The following is a 20,618-nucleotide window of genomic DNA, read 5'->3' as shown; positions in this document are numbered from 1 at the left end:
ATCTGGGAACAACACTACTCTTGACGAAAATATTTATTTTTCACTTTAAAAAATAATACTCTTTTAAATGGTAGAATCATTTAAAAAGTTAAATCATTTTAAAATTTAGTTATATAATTCAATGCACATTAACCTTTTCCAAAAGATTGTCTTGTCTAATGAAATACACAGACATAAACATTCACACATACATAACCACATTTTACGAGACCTAAATTGCTAAAGTAATTAACTCTCAGTTAACCAATATTAAGAAAAAAATCATCAGAGGGCTGGCGTGGTGGCATAGTGAGTAAGTCCACATGCTCCACTTTGGCGGCCCAGGATTCACGGGTTTGAATCCCAGGCACAGACCTACACTTCTCATCAAGCCATGTTAAGCCTGGCCTAGACTCTTGACGTCAGAAACTGTGAGAGCATAAATGTGTGTTGGTTTAAGCTACTAAGTATGTAGTAATACCGTTACACAGCAATAAAATCTAGTACACACATAAACCAGTCTTTCAAGATTGTTGTTCCTCTTTCCGGCTTACCTGCACTGCTAATCTTCAAGAGAGTAGAATATTTTTTCTCAGATTTTCTCTCCTCTAAGGAGTAAGATTCTTTTTTTCTGGGCCCCATAGGGCCTGGGTCCAAACCTCTCTTTTTCTAATGACCCTAAATCCCCTGGATGCTGCCCATAAAATTGCCCTAATCGAGACAATTCATTTCTTGAACGTGCTCAAAAGTCCCAAGTATCTTTACAATTCCACCCTTTATCGCTTACTCCATCAAATATCACAGCTCACCTGCACTACTTGGAGCCCACATCTATATTTCTTGGTTGCATGGTTTCCTCAAATAAATATGCCATTTACATAAACATATCTAAAATATAGGTGCTCTTTAATTGTTCCAGGGCCAGTTAAACTCTTGTTACCCCAATCCAAATACAGTTTGAGGGAGGGTGGCAGGATTCTTGGGCAGTAGGAGACATGGGTATACTTGTGAAATAGTTTTCCATTCATTTTAATGGAAGTTTTCTCTATTAAAAAGAAATTACTTGGACTCTCCTCTTAGTTTTGCTAATCTCAAAAAGGTGAATTTGTACACTCTGAGTCTTAGTCTCTTCAAGTGAAAAATGATTCCTGGCACATTGTGAGGCACTTAATAAATATTTTTTGAATGATGAATAGTCTATCTCTATACACAGACACACATGAACACATGCACACACACATACACACACACCACATGCCACATGCCATATAGAATAATTAGTTTTACAAATCAATTTACACTAAAATCTTCAGAAGCCTTTCTTCTACGTGAAGTAAAATATAGCAATGTATATACAATGTGTACACACACACATATCCATTGCATTAGACCTAAATTGTTACACGAATCAACTCTCAATTGTCCACAATGATAAAAAAGATCAAAGCATGACCATATATAGTGACTCAGAAACAATGAGTGTGAGAACAAGAGAGGGAAGAAAGAACCCAGGTTTCCTCAGGGATATTCATTTTAAAAGATAAATATCTCATTCAATTTTATATTAGAATACTTGGCTTTCCTAAATCATAATTCAAGGCAAACCTAGAACCACTATAATTTTGTATTTACGAGTATTTATTACTTGTTTTCCATCTCAATCAGAATGTGTATTTCTACTGAATAAGCTAATGAGGTATTTATACTTAATGTTTGCCTTGGACTTAAAATAAGTTTCAAACATTAAAAAAAGAAAATATGCATTTCCTGTTAGGTCAATCTATTTAGAAGTTATATTGACAAGTGGTCTAAGTATTAAAACCGGAACTTAAAGAAAATCTTATCTGGAACATAAAAGACAGAGAGAAGAGGGGTTCTTCTTGGTTATTTGATAAGACCTTACCTGCCAGTTATTAATTTGTTGCCTCTTAGTTCCGAAACCACTCTTCATTGCCCTGCTTTGTGATACTAGAGACGGACCATGTAAATATTGCTCCTTTGCCACTTAGCATGACCTCACATTTTCCCAGTAGATGTAACAGGAGAGAGACTGCAGAAGGAAGGGGCTTCTCTTCTTGATTCCTACACGCTTCCTCTCTTTGCTTCTGCAGTACTTACATCCAACAGAGCTTCAGTCCAGTAGTGCTCACCCCCTAATGAGTTTCAGTGACACCCTGCACATCCCAGCAAGTTCCACCAGCACCCTAGTGGCTTCCCAACAAGTTTCCAAGGTACTCCAGTGAATGAATTCCCAGAAAGTTTCAGTGGCACCCCAGTGGGTGGCTTCCCATCAAGTTTCATCAGTGCCCAGCGGGTGATCTCCCAGAAAGTTTCAGCAGCATCCCACTGGCAGCTTTCCAATAAGTCCCAATAGTGCCCCAGCAGGCAGCTTCCTAAGGAGCTTTGATCAGCACCCCAGCAGGCGGGTTCCTGATTGCCAGCACCAGCCTATGAAACCTCAGCAAACTTCCCTGCCACCCAGTGTGCCACGGCCCCACCCTCTCCAATGAGATCCGAATCACAGCCTTAGGTTGGGAGCCTCTTCCACATTTGTTCCTTCCTTGGATCCCCTTCTTTCATCCCTAAAAGTAATGGCTGCTCCTTTTATCCACTATTCTTCTATTTGTTAGGGTTCTCTTTACTCCTTTGTAGTTAATCCTCTGTTACTAGTTAATACTTACACTAAACTTTCCCTATTCTAATTACTGTGTCCTGATTGGGCCCTGTTTGACACAGAATGGAAGTGGAAATGTTACTAGGAGATGGATGCACAAAGATAGGATTTGGGGATCAGTTTGGTTGTGACTTTGGGCCTGAGTACAATGCTGAGCTCCTTGTCAACGGGAAAGGAGATGCTAGCAATCCATGACATGCCGTGGATCACAGTGAACAAGCTATCACCTCTGGCCGATTATGATGAAGAGCCAACTGGAAACAAGTACCTTGTGAACCCAGTGGCTGCTGTGCTTGACCACAGGTGTCTTGCACACCACTTCTGAGGTGTCATGGCAGCAAAAAAGAAGAAAGCACACCGAAACCAGGAAGAAAAGCCCCTTCCTCCTGTGGAGTCACTTCAGAACACTCTACTGACAAAACTTAACGTTGTGCCAGCCAGCAAAGGATAAATATTAGTAAAATCTGTTCTAGTATGACAAATTAGAGTAATGACAGTGCATTTAGAACTGAGAAGCAACAAACTGATTGATAACTGGCACATCTTGTAAAAGGAGGATGGTAAAAATAAGGATGGGGAATGTGGTGTAAACTGCCGCGGGCTGTGCTCCTGCCTTGAGTTAGAATGTGCTACGAACTTCACATGTGTCATTCTCACTTAATCTCACAAGAATACTAGGAGGCACTTTCTCTCTGCCTCCTCCTTCAATACCAACAGGATAGAAAAATAAGAAAACTCTTATCAATACCAAAACCAAGACTGACAGCCTGAATCTGTGAGGATTTCCTCCTGATTTCAAAATGTATTTGAGTTGAATTGAGAAACATCATTGGAAGCCAAAGCATGCATTTTTTTTTGGTTTTCTGAAACAAAGCAAATAAGGAATAGAGCCGTATTACAAGAAGAGAGGGAAATGGGTCATTCTGTCCCCATTCTCTGGCCCCTGTAAAGACCAGAAAACTGGGCACTGCTTTTCAGGGATCACAAATCTGCTCTCCACCCACCAGTTCTCATCAGTGCCACCCTTTCTTTACACATTTCAAGACTTGAGGTCTGGAGGTATAGGGTCTAGGTGGGTGGAACTGCATGGGGGGGTGGGGGAAGAACCATTGGCAAAGGCCATCGAATCCTAGGAGATAAATGCCACAAAGGTAAAAATGCTACAGACTCCTAAAGAATGCTAGGGGCTTCAGGACCAGGAGATAAGTTTTCAGAATAAAAGCCTGGAGTAGTTTTACACAGTGAAATCCTACTGTCTTTGTAAACAGAGCAGTGAAGTAATGTGCCCTGGGCTCACTGGCAGTGAAGACAGAATAAGGTTAAAAATAAAAGAAAGGCAAATATTTATCAAACAAATACAAAAAAAGGGAAAGGAAAGCAAGGACGGAAATTTTAATTACAGACAATGTAGAATACAAAGCCAAAAGCATTTAAAAGGGCAAGAAGGTTGGCAAGAGGTATGATCCTAACAAAGATAAAACAGTCACAAACAGTTACACACCTAACTATGTAACATCAAATTATAAAAAGCCAGAACAGGTTGAAATACAAGGGAAGACTGAAAGAAGCACAATTGTTTGGAAGGTTACACTGCATTCTCAACCTTTTACAGCAGAAGCAGATAAAAAAATCAAAAGAAGGGAAAGGGCAAGTGCTGAAAACAGATGAGTAGTCAGAAGTTTCAACCATTATCACCAGCCCATGCCCTGGGAAAGGAGCTAATGCCCTTCGTCTTCAGAAGATTCAACACTGCGGGAGCCAATGGATATACCATCAGGTAGGGTAAGAGATGTTACAGTAAGTTTTTCTTTTGTGTTCATGTGACTGGAAGAACAAAATTCTGTTGTAGGAGAAACCACATGCCCATCAGCAATTCTTGCCTATTAGTAAATTCTTCTAGACTTGACCTTGTGAATTTCCAAAGTCAATAATGAGTCCTGATTATCTACAAGCTAATCCACTCATTTAGGTAAATTAACCTATTAGTGCCTGATTTATCTCTCTCGGATACACTCCAAACCCCATTGCATTAATCAAAAAGATGGTTCCCACTTCCCAAAGCCAGCAACACAATCCTGGGATGGCTGGGGGTCTGCCTGATACTCAACTCATGGAATGCTATGGCAGGTTATGCATGGCATTTCCCAAAAATGGCTAGAGCTGGAAACAGCTGGAGAGTAAGAATGAATTGTGCTCTTACTGAGCACTGGTGGCCAAAACTAGGGAAACTAAACTAGGTTTTCAAAACCAAGGGGTTCATTATCAGTAGACTAAGCCCAAATGGTCATAAACTGGGTAGCCATCGTAACAGAACGGGAAACAAGATGAAGAGAGAGGTCAAAGCCAAAGGGTGCAACGTAAGGATTGTGAACATCACTGGAGAGCCAGACCTTGGTTTACTGGCTTTCAGCTAAGATTCGGTGGGCCAGTCAGGCTGCTTTAAAGATGCAGTGTTGTAGGAGGGCTAGGACATTGGTCACTAATGGTTAAATAGAAAATGGATAACACATCTTCTACTGCCAGGCATCTGTCAGCTTTCCCTTGCCAGTTTAAGTATTAATGGAATTCAGGTCATAAGGGGTAAGAAGGAGGTAGCCAGGAATCCCTCTCACTATGCCCAGAATTTGAGGGTTTCATATTATGGTCTATCTACATATACAACTGTGATTTATACAAAGATGCAGAAAGATTTCTATTCTTTGAGAGTAAATTGGGATTCCAATTTTAAATCTGTTCACAAACAAAATATATGGAAGCTATTAGGTTCTCTGTTTATCAAAATTTACTACATTGCACTGATTTACTGGCCGAGAAGGAAAAGCCAATTTGCATGGCTCCTGTCAGTCACATGTGGTTTGGAAATGCTTATGCATTCCAGATACATTCTGTGTAAACTGGAGAATCATATCCTATTTCTACTGGTTTGCATGCATGCATTTAAAACTTGTTTTTCTCACTGTGCCAAATGAAAATAAGTGAAGAACTAGCAGCAGTGATCACAATTAATCAACTTCTTTGTCAAAACTTCATAGCTGTGATGGTAAGGGGAATTCTTGTCCCTCAGGCTAAAGAGGCTGTGACTTCTACTTTTTTTTGGTTTGCTTGTTCAGATCTGTTCCATGGAAGACTTAGAGATAAAATCTATAACCGTCAATCAACACACAGTTTCTGACCCCTACTATGTGCCAGATCCTCTGCTAGATACTGAGCTGAATCCCACTGTAGGGAGCTTAGAGTTCAGTGGGAAAGAACAACAAGTAAATAGTTACCACCCAATGTGAGAGATACTTTTGTAGAGTGTGTGTTGTGTACAATATCCTATGGAACCAGGGAGGGAGTCTACCAAAACTTCCCAGAAGAAGGTCAATCCTGATGGTGTAGGATGAGTTGAAGTGAAGAAAGACTGGAAGGCATTCAAGAAAGTAGGAACATTATGTGCAAAGCTGTGAAGCTCATCAAGAACACATTTCAAGGACCTGAAAGAAATTCTATATGGTTTGAGGCCAGAGGTAGACCCAGTAGAGGAGATAATTTGAAAACACATGAGAACGAGGCAATAATTTTAGTAAAAAATGTTATTTTAATAGTCTACATTCTTATGTTAATATTTGAAGACGTCTGCTAAGAAAACTTAAAAGTTGCAGAACTAGCTCATGTTACATTGTTCATTATCCAGACTCTATTCCTTACTGTTTCTCCTTTCCTAGAATTTAGAAAAGTACCTCGCGCATAGTTGGTACTCAGTTAACATAAACTACTATTACTTCATGTGGCAGATGGCCTCTAAGATGGTCCCCAATGATTCATGCCCTGACGCGAACCCCTCCCCTTAAGTATGGGTTGGTCTTATTGACTCATTTCTAATGAAAGGAATATGCCAGAGGTAATGGGTTGTCACTTCCAACATTATGTTATAAAAAGACTGTGGTTTCCCTTTTGGGCAATCTCTCATGTACTCTCCCTCTCTGGCTCTCTTTCTGTCTTGGATCATTAGCCGCCATGTCATAAGGACACTCAGGCAGCTTATGAAGAAGCCCAGGTGGCAAGGAACAGAGCCATGCCCATGTGAGCATGCCCACTGCCAGCACCTATGTGAGTGAGCTTGGATGCAGATCTTCTGAGGCCTGCCAATAGCCACAGCAGTGAGCTTGGAAGTGAATTCTCCAGTTCCACTCAAGCTTTGAGGTAACTGCAGCTTCTGCCAACAGCTTGATGGCAAGCTCATAAGAGACTCTAAGCCAGAGGCACCCATGCATCTGTATGCAGCTGAGTTACATACAGATTCTTCACCCACAAAAACTGTGATAAGCCACAAAGCTTTGGTATAATTTGCTACACAGCAATAGATCACTAATATACTATACTAATATTGTCTACTGCTATTCCCTAATCGAAGCTGGGTTTCTGATGTAACTAGGTTGAGCATGGTGGAATCGGAGTTCCCCCTTGGTGATGGAGCACTGCCTGGAACCCCAACTTCTGTGACTAGTATCCCATTCCCTGACACTTCACCCATGGAGGGCACAGATCCTGTTACCTACAGTCTCACTCAATTGATTAGAGCATTCATAGAATGAGTCCAGCCCAAGTGCAGCTCAGATTATTGTGTTTGACATGCTTCCTCCCCCATTTGGGCCACCCGTGGGCCCACCAACACTCTGAAGTACAGTCCCTCTACTAGCTGCAGCTGAGAGTCCAGGAAACCTCTATCTAGATGATGACAATCACAGATGTCCACAGAAAGACACATGGAGCTAATGTATTCCTGATTTCCATATGTAATTCTAATTGATTATATGACATGCCTTAGAAAGTAATTGTTCAACTTACTCTATACACTGTCCAGGTGGGAACAAGTGGAAAAACACACATTGCTTAGGGAACATTGAGTTTTCGGCGGAGAATTTTTGGCAGTTTATATAATGTTGATTTGAAAGCAGTGGTTTTATATGTAAAAAACATTTTAAGACCTTGCAAAGATGTTAAATATTTACATTAAAAATTATGCTTAGCTAAGGAAAGAAGAGCAAAATATAAAACCCAAGTGTGTCTTCTACAAATTATTCTTTACTTCTTGTGTCTTTTAAGTAGTTCTTAGACCCAATTTTTTAGTTAATGATTAAGCACCCCTTGTATACACAATGCTATCTATGGAAATGATAGCAGTATATCACAGCCATAAGAAAAAGAAAGACAAAAAGGAAGAAAGGGGACTTTGTACCTCTGTGCCTGATGATTTGGCCCCTCATGCTCTGGGATGCAGTTATTGGTAGCTGAAGGACTTATGTGGGAGGATGTCCTTAGAGCCACCGCTGAGATGCCCACCAATGAGGATGAGAAATTCAGCAGCACTGAAGTGGTATGGTGGAAGAGGACATTTGGATGATGGGTCACATTAATAACCAGAGGGTTATGCTGGCATGACAGTTCATAGGTTCCTAAAGAGAAATAAGGAAATGAATATTTTAAGCCATTCATGTAGTACTGTATTTCCATATCTAGTATTCATTTTATCTTCTCAATAGTAGTGTGATGTAGGAAGGTCCCAAACAATATCAGAGACAGACATCAAGCTGACTTCTTGGCCTATTGGATTGTCCTCTAGCGGCCCTAAAGGGATAATTGTCAGACTCACCAAGGGAGTGGTTGTTTCCACTGACATCAGTCAGGTGGAGGGTCACTGTTGGCCGCTGATGTTCCCCAGGTACCAGGCCATCAGACGTCAAGAAAAGGAAAATTGCCGTGGCCACTCCTGGTCTACTGAAACACACCTAGGCATAAGCACATACATGTATGAGCTGTTATCTCCACTGGGCTCTCAAGGCACGTGTCACGCTACTTTTATACTTCTCAGATAGCTCGCCATTTATAAAGTAAGAGCTGCCTCTTTTACAAATGAGAAAAATAAGGAGTAGGCACAGAAAGATACCCAAGCTCACACCAAAAGTCAAAATTAGATGGAAAGTAAATAACTTTCAGCTACTGAGCTTCCCATCTCTTTCTGAGACTTCCTACCTCAACTTTTTTACTTGAACCTGTCTTTCTTTAAATTTCTCAAAAAGATTGCTCAAAGATACCAGTGCTGGAGACAATAAACCACAGCCAGCCAATACCTCATCTCCAAAGCGAGAGAAGTCGACAAGATGATCACTAAGCTAACATTGTGTTCCGAACTGTTCCACACTCTGAACTGTCTGACCTAATTATCCCTCCCCACCTCTCTGTCTTCCCCCAGCATTTTTATCAGAATCTCTCACTTAGCATGTGAACTCCCACATGGGCAAGAGGCTATTGCAGAGTCTGCTGCTTCTGAGATTAGAAGCTGCCGGACTGTTTATGCTAATGCAGCTCTCCTGGAGCCCCGAGTATATATACTCTGGCCATGGCTGGAAAAGGAGCCAACACTGAGGCACAGGAGAATTCAGTTATTTATAAGGAATATTCCTAGATGGTTAGGCTGATTAACAATAAAACAGTCTTTCAAAGTAAACTATGGAAGTTTTGTCCCTGGAAATCCTTTCATATAAAAGGAAACATCTTAGACATTGGAGGATGACCTGGAGAGCTGCTTTTCCACACCGAAATGATCTGACACAGTAATCCTAGTTTTCTTTGACTTCTTCTAGCTCAACATTCCTCTTCATTTCTGCTGAGAATAAACCTCAGCCTTCCCCAGTGTTACATGGCGTTACATTATTAGAATCTGGTGCTGGACCTTACTGAGTGCTGGGTGCATTTCTCTAGCTTTTTATCAGGTTCTGAGGGAAATGGAGCCCCAGGAAACTGTCCTCAGTGTAAAAGCAGGGACAATAACCAACAGCAGGGACCCTCCCTTGAAACAGGGTGCAGGAGAGCAAAACGTGTTTTCCATTTTCACAAGAATTCTTTCTTGTCCGCAGACTGACTTTTCCTGAGTCTTGGCAGTGTGTTTACAGAGTGTCCATTTGCACTGCGGGCTTAAGTATGGTGATTTTATGATTTGCAGTGGTCAGCGCAGCACACATCTCCCTTCTTCCTCTCCTCCTTTGAGGGCAAGACCAGCCACACTCTCTTTTTACAGTGTCTTTTTTTTTCACCCTTTCATTTCCCCTCTTTGAAGTAATAAATATTCCTTCATAACTTAAGAAACATCCAGACCCATAGGTTATGGCTTGCAATACCAGGTCCTTTGTTCCCACCTGGATGAGGGCTAGATATGAAACACGTAGTAAGGTAAGTAAGACCCTAAGGCAAAGCCCTCGACTCCAGCAGCAAAGACATCAAAGTCCCCTGGGAACTCCCACAACCTCTTCCTTTTAATACACCACAAAAGAGACCTGAGTACTGGAAGAAAGTTCTGGGTTGTCTCCTGAGCCAGGAACAGACAGAGTCCAAATAAGCACCTGGTGGCTTTACCCCAATCGGCCTCAGACTTGCAGAATGGGGTGGCTTCAATGAGGCACAGGAGGGCTCAGTCTGCCCACCTTCTGTTGGGTCCCAAAATAGACACCACCCACTTGAAACTAATTAGTAGGGGTGGGCCTTGTGGCATGGATTTTTCTGCCCTGAGGGTCCATGACCAAAACCTCCAGCTCGTTTTCCATCTCGTAGCTCTAAGGGTCTTTGAATACCAAACCTCTTTGAACCTTAAAGTCTGCTCCTGGTGGCAGTGTCTCTGTGCCTTGATTTGTGAGAAGCAGCTATGCCAAGATTTCTAGGCTGTGGCTTAAGTAGGAAAACCACAGATGAGACTTGTGTATCCACAAGGACACATAGACAGAGGAATGCTGGGATACACAAAGCAAAGAGAGACAAGGTTTGATCAAGCACAGGATGCCGAGTCTCGGGTGCTTCCTCTCAGCGACACGGGAGAGGTAAGAAAACTTCATTCTCATCTGAATGCCAAATATGCCCCACAACAGCAACTAGACACAGGAAGGTATACACTCTCTCATATAACTGTGAAAGCCTCAGAAGGAGAGACTAGGGTGAATCTGCACTTATGGGCATAATCGATCTGAACTGGGGTGAAAAGAACTGAGTAATTTCACTATTCTGGAGAGCGTGTTGGCCAAACAGAAGCCTTGGTTTGACTCTTGGCTCCATCTTCACTAGCTGGGTAAATCGAGCAATCAGCCCAGGGATTCTCTTTCCCACATCTGAGAAACAGACATACTACCTGTCTCTTGTGGCTAGTATGGAGATGAAACAAAATCATGTGAAACCACATAAGACAGCGCCTATTGTCGAGGAAGGACTCAATGTTCAATAATTCTTACTCCCAAAAGGAGATATTTTTAATTCTGTTTGCATTTCAGGAAGACAAGGGTAAAGAACAAAATTTTAAAATTATGCAAAAATCTGTATATTTTGATATATAGAGAATTATCATTTTCTAAAATTTATAGACTAAAAAATTTCACATATGCCATTTTAAATTGGCACTTGCAACAATGTGAATTGGTACTCCAGGTTCTACTTCCAAGGACACTGTCAATATTTGAAGCCCTTGGTATAGAACGTATCTCTACTTTATAAATGGAATCAAGGAAAAATACATTTTATATACCTAACTCTTTTAATAGACTTTTCATAAAATTCAGCTCAATGTGCATTTATTAAAAAGCTACTTTGCTGTACATATAGGCAAAGAAACTTCTAGAATTGGCAGTATTATTAGAATACTAAAAGTGTATTCCTCATTCAAACAAAGATGATATTTTTAAACGTTGCTCTTTCCACAACCAAGTCACAGCTACTTTAACGTATATAATAATCCAAACTATTTTTACTTTATATGAAATAAGTAACAAATTCTGAGCTCCTAGATGTGAAAGATAAGTAGTGGTTACAGCAGAAAACTTGGCAACACAAAGTTCTACTTACTTACTCTACCCTCATGCCACTTTTGCCACTACTAGCATGACAATCCTCTAATCACCACACCAAATGCACCATGTGAACAGCTGCCCCCTCCAGGACAAAGAGCACCAGATGCATCTGCTGGGATACTGCTCAGATCTGAAATGAGCACCAGACATGTCCCAGGAGAAAAATCCAAGATGCTAAGAGGTCAAGGGGATTGTAAGGTTTATCTGTAATGTTTTATTATTTGTTTTAACAAGGAGATTGCACTCATGTATTACATGGGCAATGTAAAATTAATTTGAACATGGCTCTTATGAAAAACTATAGCCAGATATCAGAAAAGAGGAAATAGTTTTTAGAAAAGCAAGTGATTCTCAGGACGGAGGAATGGTCTCAACATAGAGGGACTGCCAGTGAAATTAGCTTAGTGAATCCATCTCAAAATACTTTGAAACAGAGAAAATACAGACTGAATAGATAAATGATAGATAGATAGATAGATAGATAGATAGATACTGACTTATAGATACCAACCGACAGATGGAAGTGGAAAACCAGTCCCACACACTCAGTTGCTTTTTCATCCAAAGCCTGCACACTAACTCCCAGCTCTAACTACCGAAAGAATGTTTCTCTAGTGCAGAACTGTTCAGGCTTAAGAAATCCCTCTCCAATCTGCCTGCTGGGTAAAGACGCACTTATACTCCCAAGCCAAGCATTTCGACTTCCAGGTCATCCTCTGTGGTGGTCACTGGATAGCAGATCCTGAAACTATACCACAAACTTGAAAAGAATCTTCTCTGAGGTTTTAAATTGCTTTTGGCTAGTTGCTGCGTCATTACTTTTTCTGTGCCTTTCCACTTTCACTCATCTCCAGCCCTTCCTGATTCCAGAGAGAAAGAGAAGTCCCCGGAAGAAGAGAAAGTGGGCAGATACTACATTCTGTTTGTATAGCACTTTACAGTTTGCCAAGCATGACCACATGCTTTGCTGGAGCATCCATCAAGCTCATTGGGTTTTTTCCTATCTGAGATTTTGTACTATATTATCCCTGGATGCAAAAGTTATACCACAGCAGTGGAAAGTAGGATTCTGAGAGTTTAAGTTACTTCTTTTAGCTAAATGCTAGAGAGGTAGGAATTTCGGTTTTCCAACTTTAAGCTCTGTATTCTTTTGGCTGCCCAATGGTTCTTAATCTGGGGTAAGCAGGAAAGTATTGATTCCTTAAAAAATTTGTTGACACTTATGCCCTCTCTCCCCCGAAAAATGAAGTCCCATAAACACTTAGGCATAAAAGCTTCCGACAATTTCAAGGAGCTGAGAGAATGCGTTAAAAGCCATTTGTACTTCCAATTAGGAGTCAACAGAAATCAGATTAAAACACTTACGCCATTGGTGGAACTATATGCTCGTTTTGTAGGTGAAACATTACCAAATATTGGCAATTTCAAATGGCTCACCCTAATAATATTGCTGTCTATGTAGACTTCAGAAATTTGACAAGGAAGAGATTAACTCTCAAAGTTTCAGGGATTCTTACCTGAAGTCCAAATCTAACAGAAGAAGGGAGGGTGTGAGGCAAGTAGCCTCTTGCCATAGAGCTGTCTTGGTGGTCTGCATACTTAAAATGTAGTCAGAATGGAGAGAGGGGAACCTGGTTTGACTTCCTTTCAGTGTCCAAGCTGCTGCCTCTCTTGGTCTTGGTCAGCACCAGCTGATTTCCTGTGTTATTCCTTCATAATACAAGTAAGGCTATAAACACCATTAGCTTATGTGTTTCTTTTTTCAGAAGAGTAAGGCCAACTTGTCTTTTTGTGAAATGAAGAAGGAACCACCATTTTGACCCCCACCATCCAGGGAGAGACATTTGAAAATGTACGATTTCGCAAGGCCATGGAAGAGCTCTGATTAGAATCAGCTCATTGGCTCAATTCCTTCTAAGAGCATTTCTTCATCTGTGATTTTAGACATCAGGGCTAAATCTGCAGAGGCTCTGTGTTAGAAGAGCTTGTGGGACTCAGAAGGGGCTCAGAATGGGGCAAACTAAATCTGTAGTGGACACTGTGGTGTGCTGCCCAGATCCCCTCCTTCAGGCCTGAGCACTCAGCTCACAGCAAAGTCTCCTTCTGGAAACTGCCCTCAGAGGAAGAAAGCTTCCACAAGGTCATGCCACATCCCTGGAGTTGGGGGAGAGGGAGGAAACACATGTCCAATGACCTTTTGATAGGAGTGAATGGTCTACAAGATGGGACAACTCAGAAGAGCCATCCCCACTCCCTGTGGGCTGCTGACACCAACATGCGGCTGTTTCACAGTTCCATTCCTCCCTCTGTCCAATCCTAGTTCTTTCCTTCCCTCACCGGTGCTGATCCCAAGGAAAGTTCTCAACAACTTTCTGCATGCAAATCTTCACCTCAGAGGCTGAATCCTGCAGAAACTCCACTTAAGACAAAGTCTGAAAGGGAGGAAAGGTGTTACGTAATATACATGAAAACAGTTCTCTGGGGAACGAGAATGCGTAAGTGAGGAGATGAAGGAGAGCACGGCAGGGCCAGGCAAACTTCCCTCCTGGTCGAAAAAATTACTATCCCAATTATTCACGAAACTTAGAGTCTGCTAAGTTGCCATGTCTAACGCCTGCAAAAGCATCCGTGTAAAATCAATAAAAAAGTTATATTAGTAGCAATCAGATAGGAAAGTGGAAAATGAGTGCTTTCCCCGCTGAGATAAACTGGGAGACGAAGTTCCTCTTTCAACGCACTAGTCTAGTTTTTGATGGAAATGAAAACCATATAGATATAGGTATCTTTGCTTTTGCAGGATTCCCAGGAATGGAGGGATCCACATAGGTCAATTTTTCAAACAGAATAATGTCTTTTGAAGCACAGGAACTTTTCAGGAATTTCAATCATGTGTATCAAAATAATGGCAATATGTATTAGAAATGTTTCTGCCCTCTCAAACAAAGAATCCTGTACTCAACTGAATTTTCACTTGATGAATTGGAGGCATCATTTTGAGCATCAATTGCCGAGACAACAATCCTCTAAAGCAGGGCTCCTCAACTTTAATGTGCATACAAATCACCTGAGGAGCTTGTTAAAATGCAGATTCTGATTTAGTCGAGCCTAGATTCTGCATTTCTATCTAGCTCTCAGGTACACTGATGCTTTCGGATGCCCACTATATTTTGAGTAGCAAGGCTCTAAAAGTATCAATAGATATAACTATCTTTGCCCTTAGCATTTGATAGCCTAATGCTTTTATTAATTATATTTGTTTATTATCTCATCCTTTTCTAAAATCACCATCAAGCTTAAAATAAAGTGCAGAGCTGGAAGGAATCATCTAATTCAAACACCTCATTTTAAAGCTAAGAAAACTGACTCCCAAGAAGGTTATAGGATTTATATAAGGTCACTTGACTGGTTAATGGTAAAAACAGGGCTTACAATACCATTTTTCTGAGTACGTGTTTTCTTCTAGTTTCTAAATCTCCTACTAATTTTTCCCCCTTTTCTGTAACAGACTGAAAATTCAGATGACCAATATTGTTAGAATTCCATGTAAAGAGACTCTAACAAAGAGTCTTGTCAACTTTCCTATGAACAAAGTCAAAGAATCCAAAGTAGTGATTGGACGTGGTGTCTTCTACATATGAGCTTTTCCTGTCTTGCTAAATCATGAAATCTGGACAGTTTTCTGGATGGTTAAAGACATCTCTGAATAAAGGATTAGCAAGTGACTGATTAAATAAAAAAAGAATTAGGAGAGTTGCCAGATTAAACAAAAAGAAACAGGATGCTCACTTAAATTTGAATATCAGGGAAACAACAAATAATTTTTCTTTAGTTTAAGTACGCCTCGAATATAGCATAGGACTTATACTAAAAATTTATTCACTGTTTATCTGAAATACTATTTTTTCCTCAACCCAAAGTCAGAAAGATATAAAAATGTACAATAAGAAAAATAGAAAATGAAGAGATAAAAGAAAGAAGAGCAGAGAACACAAATAAAAACAAGAAAAGAGGAACAGATTTTGTAGATGTTTACGTATGTAAACAAAAATAGAAAAAGAAAAATAGTAAGAGTGGTAGACACTTTTTGATCAGCTAACAGAGAGCACTCATTTCTAATATGGGCTGGTCCTTAACTTCTGAATGAATAAAAGTTTGCTATTTAAGTGTTTTCTAATAAAATGTAGGTCCAAGAAGAGGAGGAAAAAAGCCTAATAATGACACAGATGGCACAATAAAAAGTTGCTATTCTATGAAAAATCAGAGCTAGAAACAAACAAAAAGCTATTAAAAATCCATGATTTTAAAAATAAATTGTGAGTTATTACAAAATATGTAGGGCTGATTAACAATGAAAGCACTATATGTCAACATTTATGGGCCAGTGTTAAAGTAGTACTTAGAGGACAAACTTATACAACAGTTAAAACAGGTTATCCTGTTATAACAAGAAGCTATAAAAGAACTTCAGCGTCAATCCAGAGAAACAGCAGGAGAGGAAATAATAAAGACAGAATTAGTCGATCAGAGAACAACTAGAACGAAAAGAGAAATGAACTAAGAGTTGTTCTTTGAATAAATCCCAGGCATGAGTAATCAAGAAAAAGAAGAGAAAATGAAGGTTCAAAACCATACAATATAAAGGGAGTGATAACTTGAGCCAAAATAGAGATGAGACTGGGGCTGGCCCAGTGGAGCAGTGGTTAAGTTTGCACGTTCCACTTCTCGGCGGCCCAGGGTTCGCCAGTTCAGATCCCAGGTGCGGACATGGCACCACTTGGCACGCCATGCTGTGGTAGGCATCCCATGTATAAAGTAGAGGAAGATGGGCATGGATGTTAGCTCAGGGCCAGTCTTCCTCAGCGAAAAGAGGAGGATTGGCAGCAGTTTGCTCAGGGATAACCTTCCTCAAAAAAAAACCACAACAAAATAGACATGAGACATACTAAAAATAATTAACAACTATAAGCACTAACTTTGAATATGTGGAAGGAATTAATAAATTTCTAAAAATATCCAATAGTCCAAGATTGGAAAAGAAAAGTTGAATATATTAATAAAAATCAAAGAAATTTAAATGAGAATCATAAATCTTTCCTCAAACAAGCCCCAGGACCAGTTGGTTTTACAGGAGAGTTCTGTCAAATTTTGAAGGAACAGATAATTTCTATTTTATACAAGTGTTTCAGAAAATAAAAAAGAGGGAAGACTGCTCAAACAATTTTTATGAGTCTTGTATAATTTGAATATTCAAAATACATGTATACTAATTGCACATATAAATACACATGCAAAAGTCCAAAATAAAAAATTAACCAATAAAATCCAAGAGCATATTTAAAATATAATAGATAAAAAACAAGTAGGTTCACTCCACAAAGGCAAAAGTGACGATATAAAAAAAAATACCTATCAACATGATTGAACATAATGATGGACCAACGGAGAACAATTCACATGATCATATCAATTGCTGCAAATCAAGTGTTTAATTAAGTTCAGATCATACATATTAATACGTTTTTCAAGAGGCAGAAGAAATGAGCTAAGGCTTATTCTAAAATTTTGTGTCCATGAATAATGAATAGCTAACTCAATTTTGAAAAAGACGTGCAAAAAAGTGATAAGGACGGACATGCCCTACCAGATATGTTTACATAGTAAAAGTTACAGTAGTAAAAACAGTGTATTGCCGGTGTAAGGGACAGGAAAATAAATCAGTGGAATATGACAGAGTGTTAAACTAACAGACTTACGTATATTCCAGAAACTAGTGTATATATATAATTAATATGGCACTGCAAATCATCAGGGCAAGGATGAAAGTTTTAATGGTTGGGGTGAGAAAAATTGGCTTATCATATTTAGAAAAAAAAGTAGAATCCTACCTTATTCTATATACAAAAACAAATTTCAAATATGTTCAAGACTAAACTTTAAAAGGCAAAACTATAAAACTAATATAATGAAAAATATCTTTGCATTCTCTGAAAAAAACTAATAAATTTATTTATATTACAATGAAAGAGAAGAGGAACACTAAATACCTGATAATTATTTTTGTAAGGTGATGCTCTATCCCACTATCAATCAGAAAAAAATGCAAAATATAAGAACAGTCAGATATCACCGTGTTCCCATCAGACTAGTCAATTTTAGGCAATTAGATAATACTAGGATCAGGCAAGGATATGTGGAAATGGGTGCACTATCCTCATTGTCTTGAAATTGTTAAGTTTAAGGACACATGTCTACATATATGTCTATATCTTTGGGTGCATTTCTGGGCTGTCCTGTTCCGTTGATCGGTCTACTCATCTCCCAGCCCCTTGATATTTTAACCACTATAATTTTATGATATATTTTGATATTTGACAGGGCCAGCCCTCCTTCATTACTCATCTTTTGTAGAATTTCCATAAAAACATTAAAACCAACTTTATAATTCTTTTAAAAATCTTGTTAGAATTTTTATCGGGATTATGTGAGGTTTAAGATTTAGGGAGAATTGACTTCCACAGGATACTGAATCTTTCTATACATGACCAGTTTGTGCCTCTTCATTTATTCAAGTTTCCCTTGTATCTTCATGTTGACCTTTCAAATTTCTTTTTTTACATTTATTCCTAGATATTTTACTATTTTTACTGCTATTGTAAATGAAGAATTTTCTTTAATCATATTTTCTCATTGATTGTTGTTTCAAATTGGAAAGCATACTTATTTTCATCTTAATTTTGTACTAAACTATGATATTAAGTGAAATAATTTTCAGGTTTTCTCTTTTCAGATGTTAACCCAATTTATGAGAAAATAATTCAAATTTTACTTCTTCCTTTCACATTTTATGTTTCATTTCTTTTATATCTCGTGAAGTATAAAAGTCTAACTGCATTGGTTATTTCCAGAGAAAGTAAAATAACAGTGATGATATAGGAGTGTTTCTACTTCACTGATTGCTACTCTTGGCTGTTATTTCCTTTTTATTTTTACTTTGATCTTTTTTTAATCACTACTTATGATGGAAACTTTTATTATTGATTTTATTTTCCTAAATACAGACATTTACAGCTATAAATTTCCCTGTAAATACTGTTTTAATCATATTCCATAAATTTGACATGTTATTTCATTATCATTCAGCTCAAAATATTTTCTAATTTCCCCCTAAAATCATTTTTTATTGTATTTCTTTTTGAGGTCATAATAGTTTATAACGAAAAACTCTTCTTTGAACCATGAGTTATTTACAAACCTAACACCTGATTACCAAAAAAATGGAGATTTCCAAGATATCTTGTTATTCATTTCTAATTTAGTACTGTTGAGGTCAGAGAACGTACTATTTAGGATTTCAATCATTATACATTTATTGAGACTAGTTCTTTGGTCTTGTATATGGCCTATCTTGGTGAGTGTACCATATGCATTCTACACTTGAGTGTAGTGTTTCTACAAATATCAATAAGGTCAAGATATTTAATAACGATCTTCAAATCTTATATACTTGCCCTGATTGTTTTTGTCTACTTGTTACATTAATTATTTAGAAAGAGATAACAAAAATCACCAACGATGATTATGGATTTGCCTGTTTGTCTACTAGTTCTGTCAACTTTTAATTCATATCTTTGGAGGCTCTGTTCTTAAGTGCTTCAATTTTATAACAATTAAGATTGTTCTATATTTTTGATAAATTGACCCACTTTTCATTATGAAATGTCCATCTCAGCTAATAGTCTGTTTGAAGTCTATTATGTCATATATTAAGATAGCACACCAATTTTCTTACGCTTAGAGTTTACACGGTGTATAAGTTTCCACCCTTTTACTTTCAATCTGCATGTCTTTAAAGTGTTTTTCTATTAACAGTATATAACTAGTTTTTTCCATCTTAAGTAAACTGACAATCTCTGCCTTTTTCATGGTGTTTTTAGACAATCTGCATTTAATGTAATTAATAATAGAGTTGGATTTAGGTCTACCACATGGATTTTTTTTCTCTCTATTATTTGTTTCTTAGTTCTTTTCCTTCCTTCTTTTAGGTGAATCAAGTTATTTTATTATTCCATCAATCTTCTCTTTTGGCTTTTTACCTATAGTTATTTGTGTATATGTATATTTTTTGTGATTGTTCTAGAGATTATAATATGTATGCTAACATTACAATCTACACTCAAATAATATTACTATCTTATGATCAAATAATCTTACTACTGTAAGGTGTAAGGACCTTACAGTAGTATTATCCCACTTACCACTTGTCCTTTGTGATAACATATATTATTTTTTCAGAGGAGGTGTCAGCCCAGCCTGTCATTGAGGTTTGAGGTTGCTCAGCTTGTTTTTTCCCACTCATGCCTCCTTTCCTTCTTTTCCACAGATGTTGATGCATAGTCATTCCTTAATAAACCTCTTGCACACTAAGTTCCATCTCAGAATCTACTTCTTTGAGAATCCAACCTGCGACAACCAAAGAAATTCTCCCCATCTTTGAAAAATTCCTTTTGATGAGGTTCCCACTCAGATGATAGTCCACCTTTTAAAACGTTTTGCAAGAAGAAGTGGTTTGCCTCTATTTCTGGCCTCTGTCACTTCCTCTTTTCAATCTAGTCTAACCCACAGTCCTACTTATCCACCTCTGTTCTGTGTCATAAGCAGTATTATCAACATGCTCCCAATCACCAAGGCTTATACCTAACATCCCATCATTTATTTACGCAATCACCAAATATGTTGAACATTACAACAAGCAGGCTCTGTGCTCTGTGCTTGACATACACACGGTCTCTGCCCACAAGATCCTTACAGCTTATAATATGGAGAGACGAACAGGTAAGCAAGAACAGTGAACGTACAGACACGTTCTGTACAGAACGTACAGAAGTATCTATTGAGGAGGCACATAAGAGGAAGTGATCAATTATAGTAAGTGGGGCTTGGGAGAGAAGTTTAGGAAAGACTGGGGCTTATAAAGGAAATAATCCTTGAGCTAAATCTTAGAAGATGAGCGTGTGTTTCTTAGGGAGAAACACCTACAGGGTGGAGAAAACATTTACAAAGTGAGGAAAGCATTTACAGAGAAGGAAAAACATGAA

At 38.7% G+C, this 20,618-nt stretch overlaps 1 protein-coding gene across 1 annotated transcript in view; it reads right to left on the bottom strand.

Annotated features, from left to right (window-relative positions):
- The window catches only part of PAPPA2 (pappalysin 2), a 255,583-nt gene that overhangs the window by 83,200 nt on the left and 151,765 nt on the right, over nucleotides 1-20,618 (bottom strand). Inside the window, exons 12-13 of the mRNA XM_008522125.2 lie at nucleotides 8,289-8,424; nucleotides 7,875-8,091 (exon numbers count right to left, since the gene is read on the bottom strand). Of these exons, the coding sequence (XP_008520347.2) occupies nucleotides 7,875-8,091; nucleotides 8,289-8,424 (353 nt within the window). The remainder of the gene's footprint in view (nucleotides 1-7,874; nucleotides 8,092-8,288; nucleotides 8,425-20,618) is intronic.

Source organism: Equus przewalskii, chromosome 23, assembly GCF_037783145.1.
Source record: "Equus przewalskii isolate Varuska chromosome 23, EquPr2, whole genome shotgun sequence".
In the NCBI taxonomy this organism is placed as follows: Eukaryota; Metazoa; Chordata; class Mammalia; order Perissodactyla; family Equidae; genus Equus; species Equus przewalskii.
The sequence above is the reverse complement of the archived record's forward strand: the minus strand, read 5'-3'. Positions and strand labels throughout refer to the sequence as shown.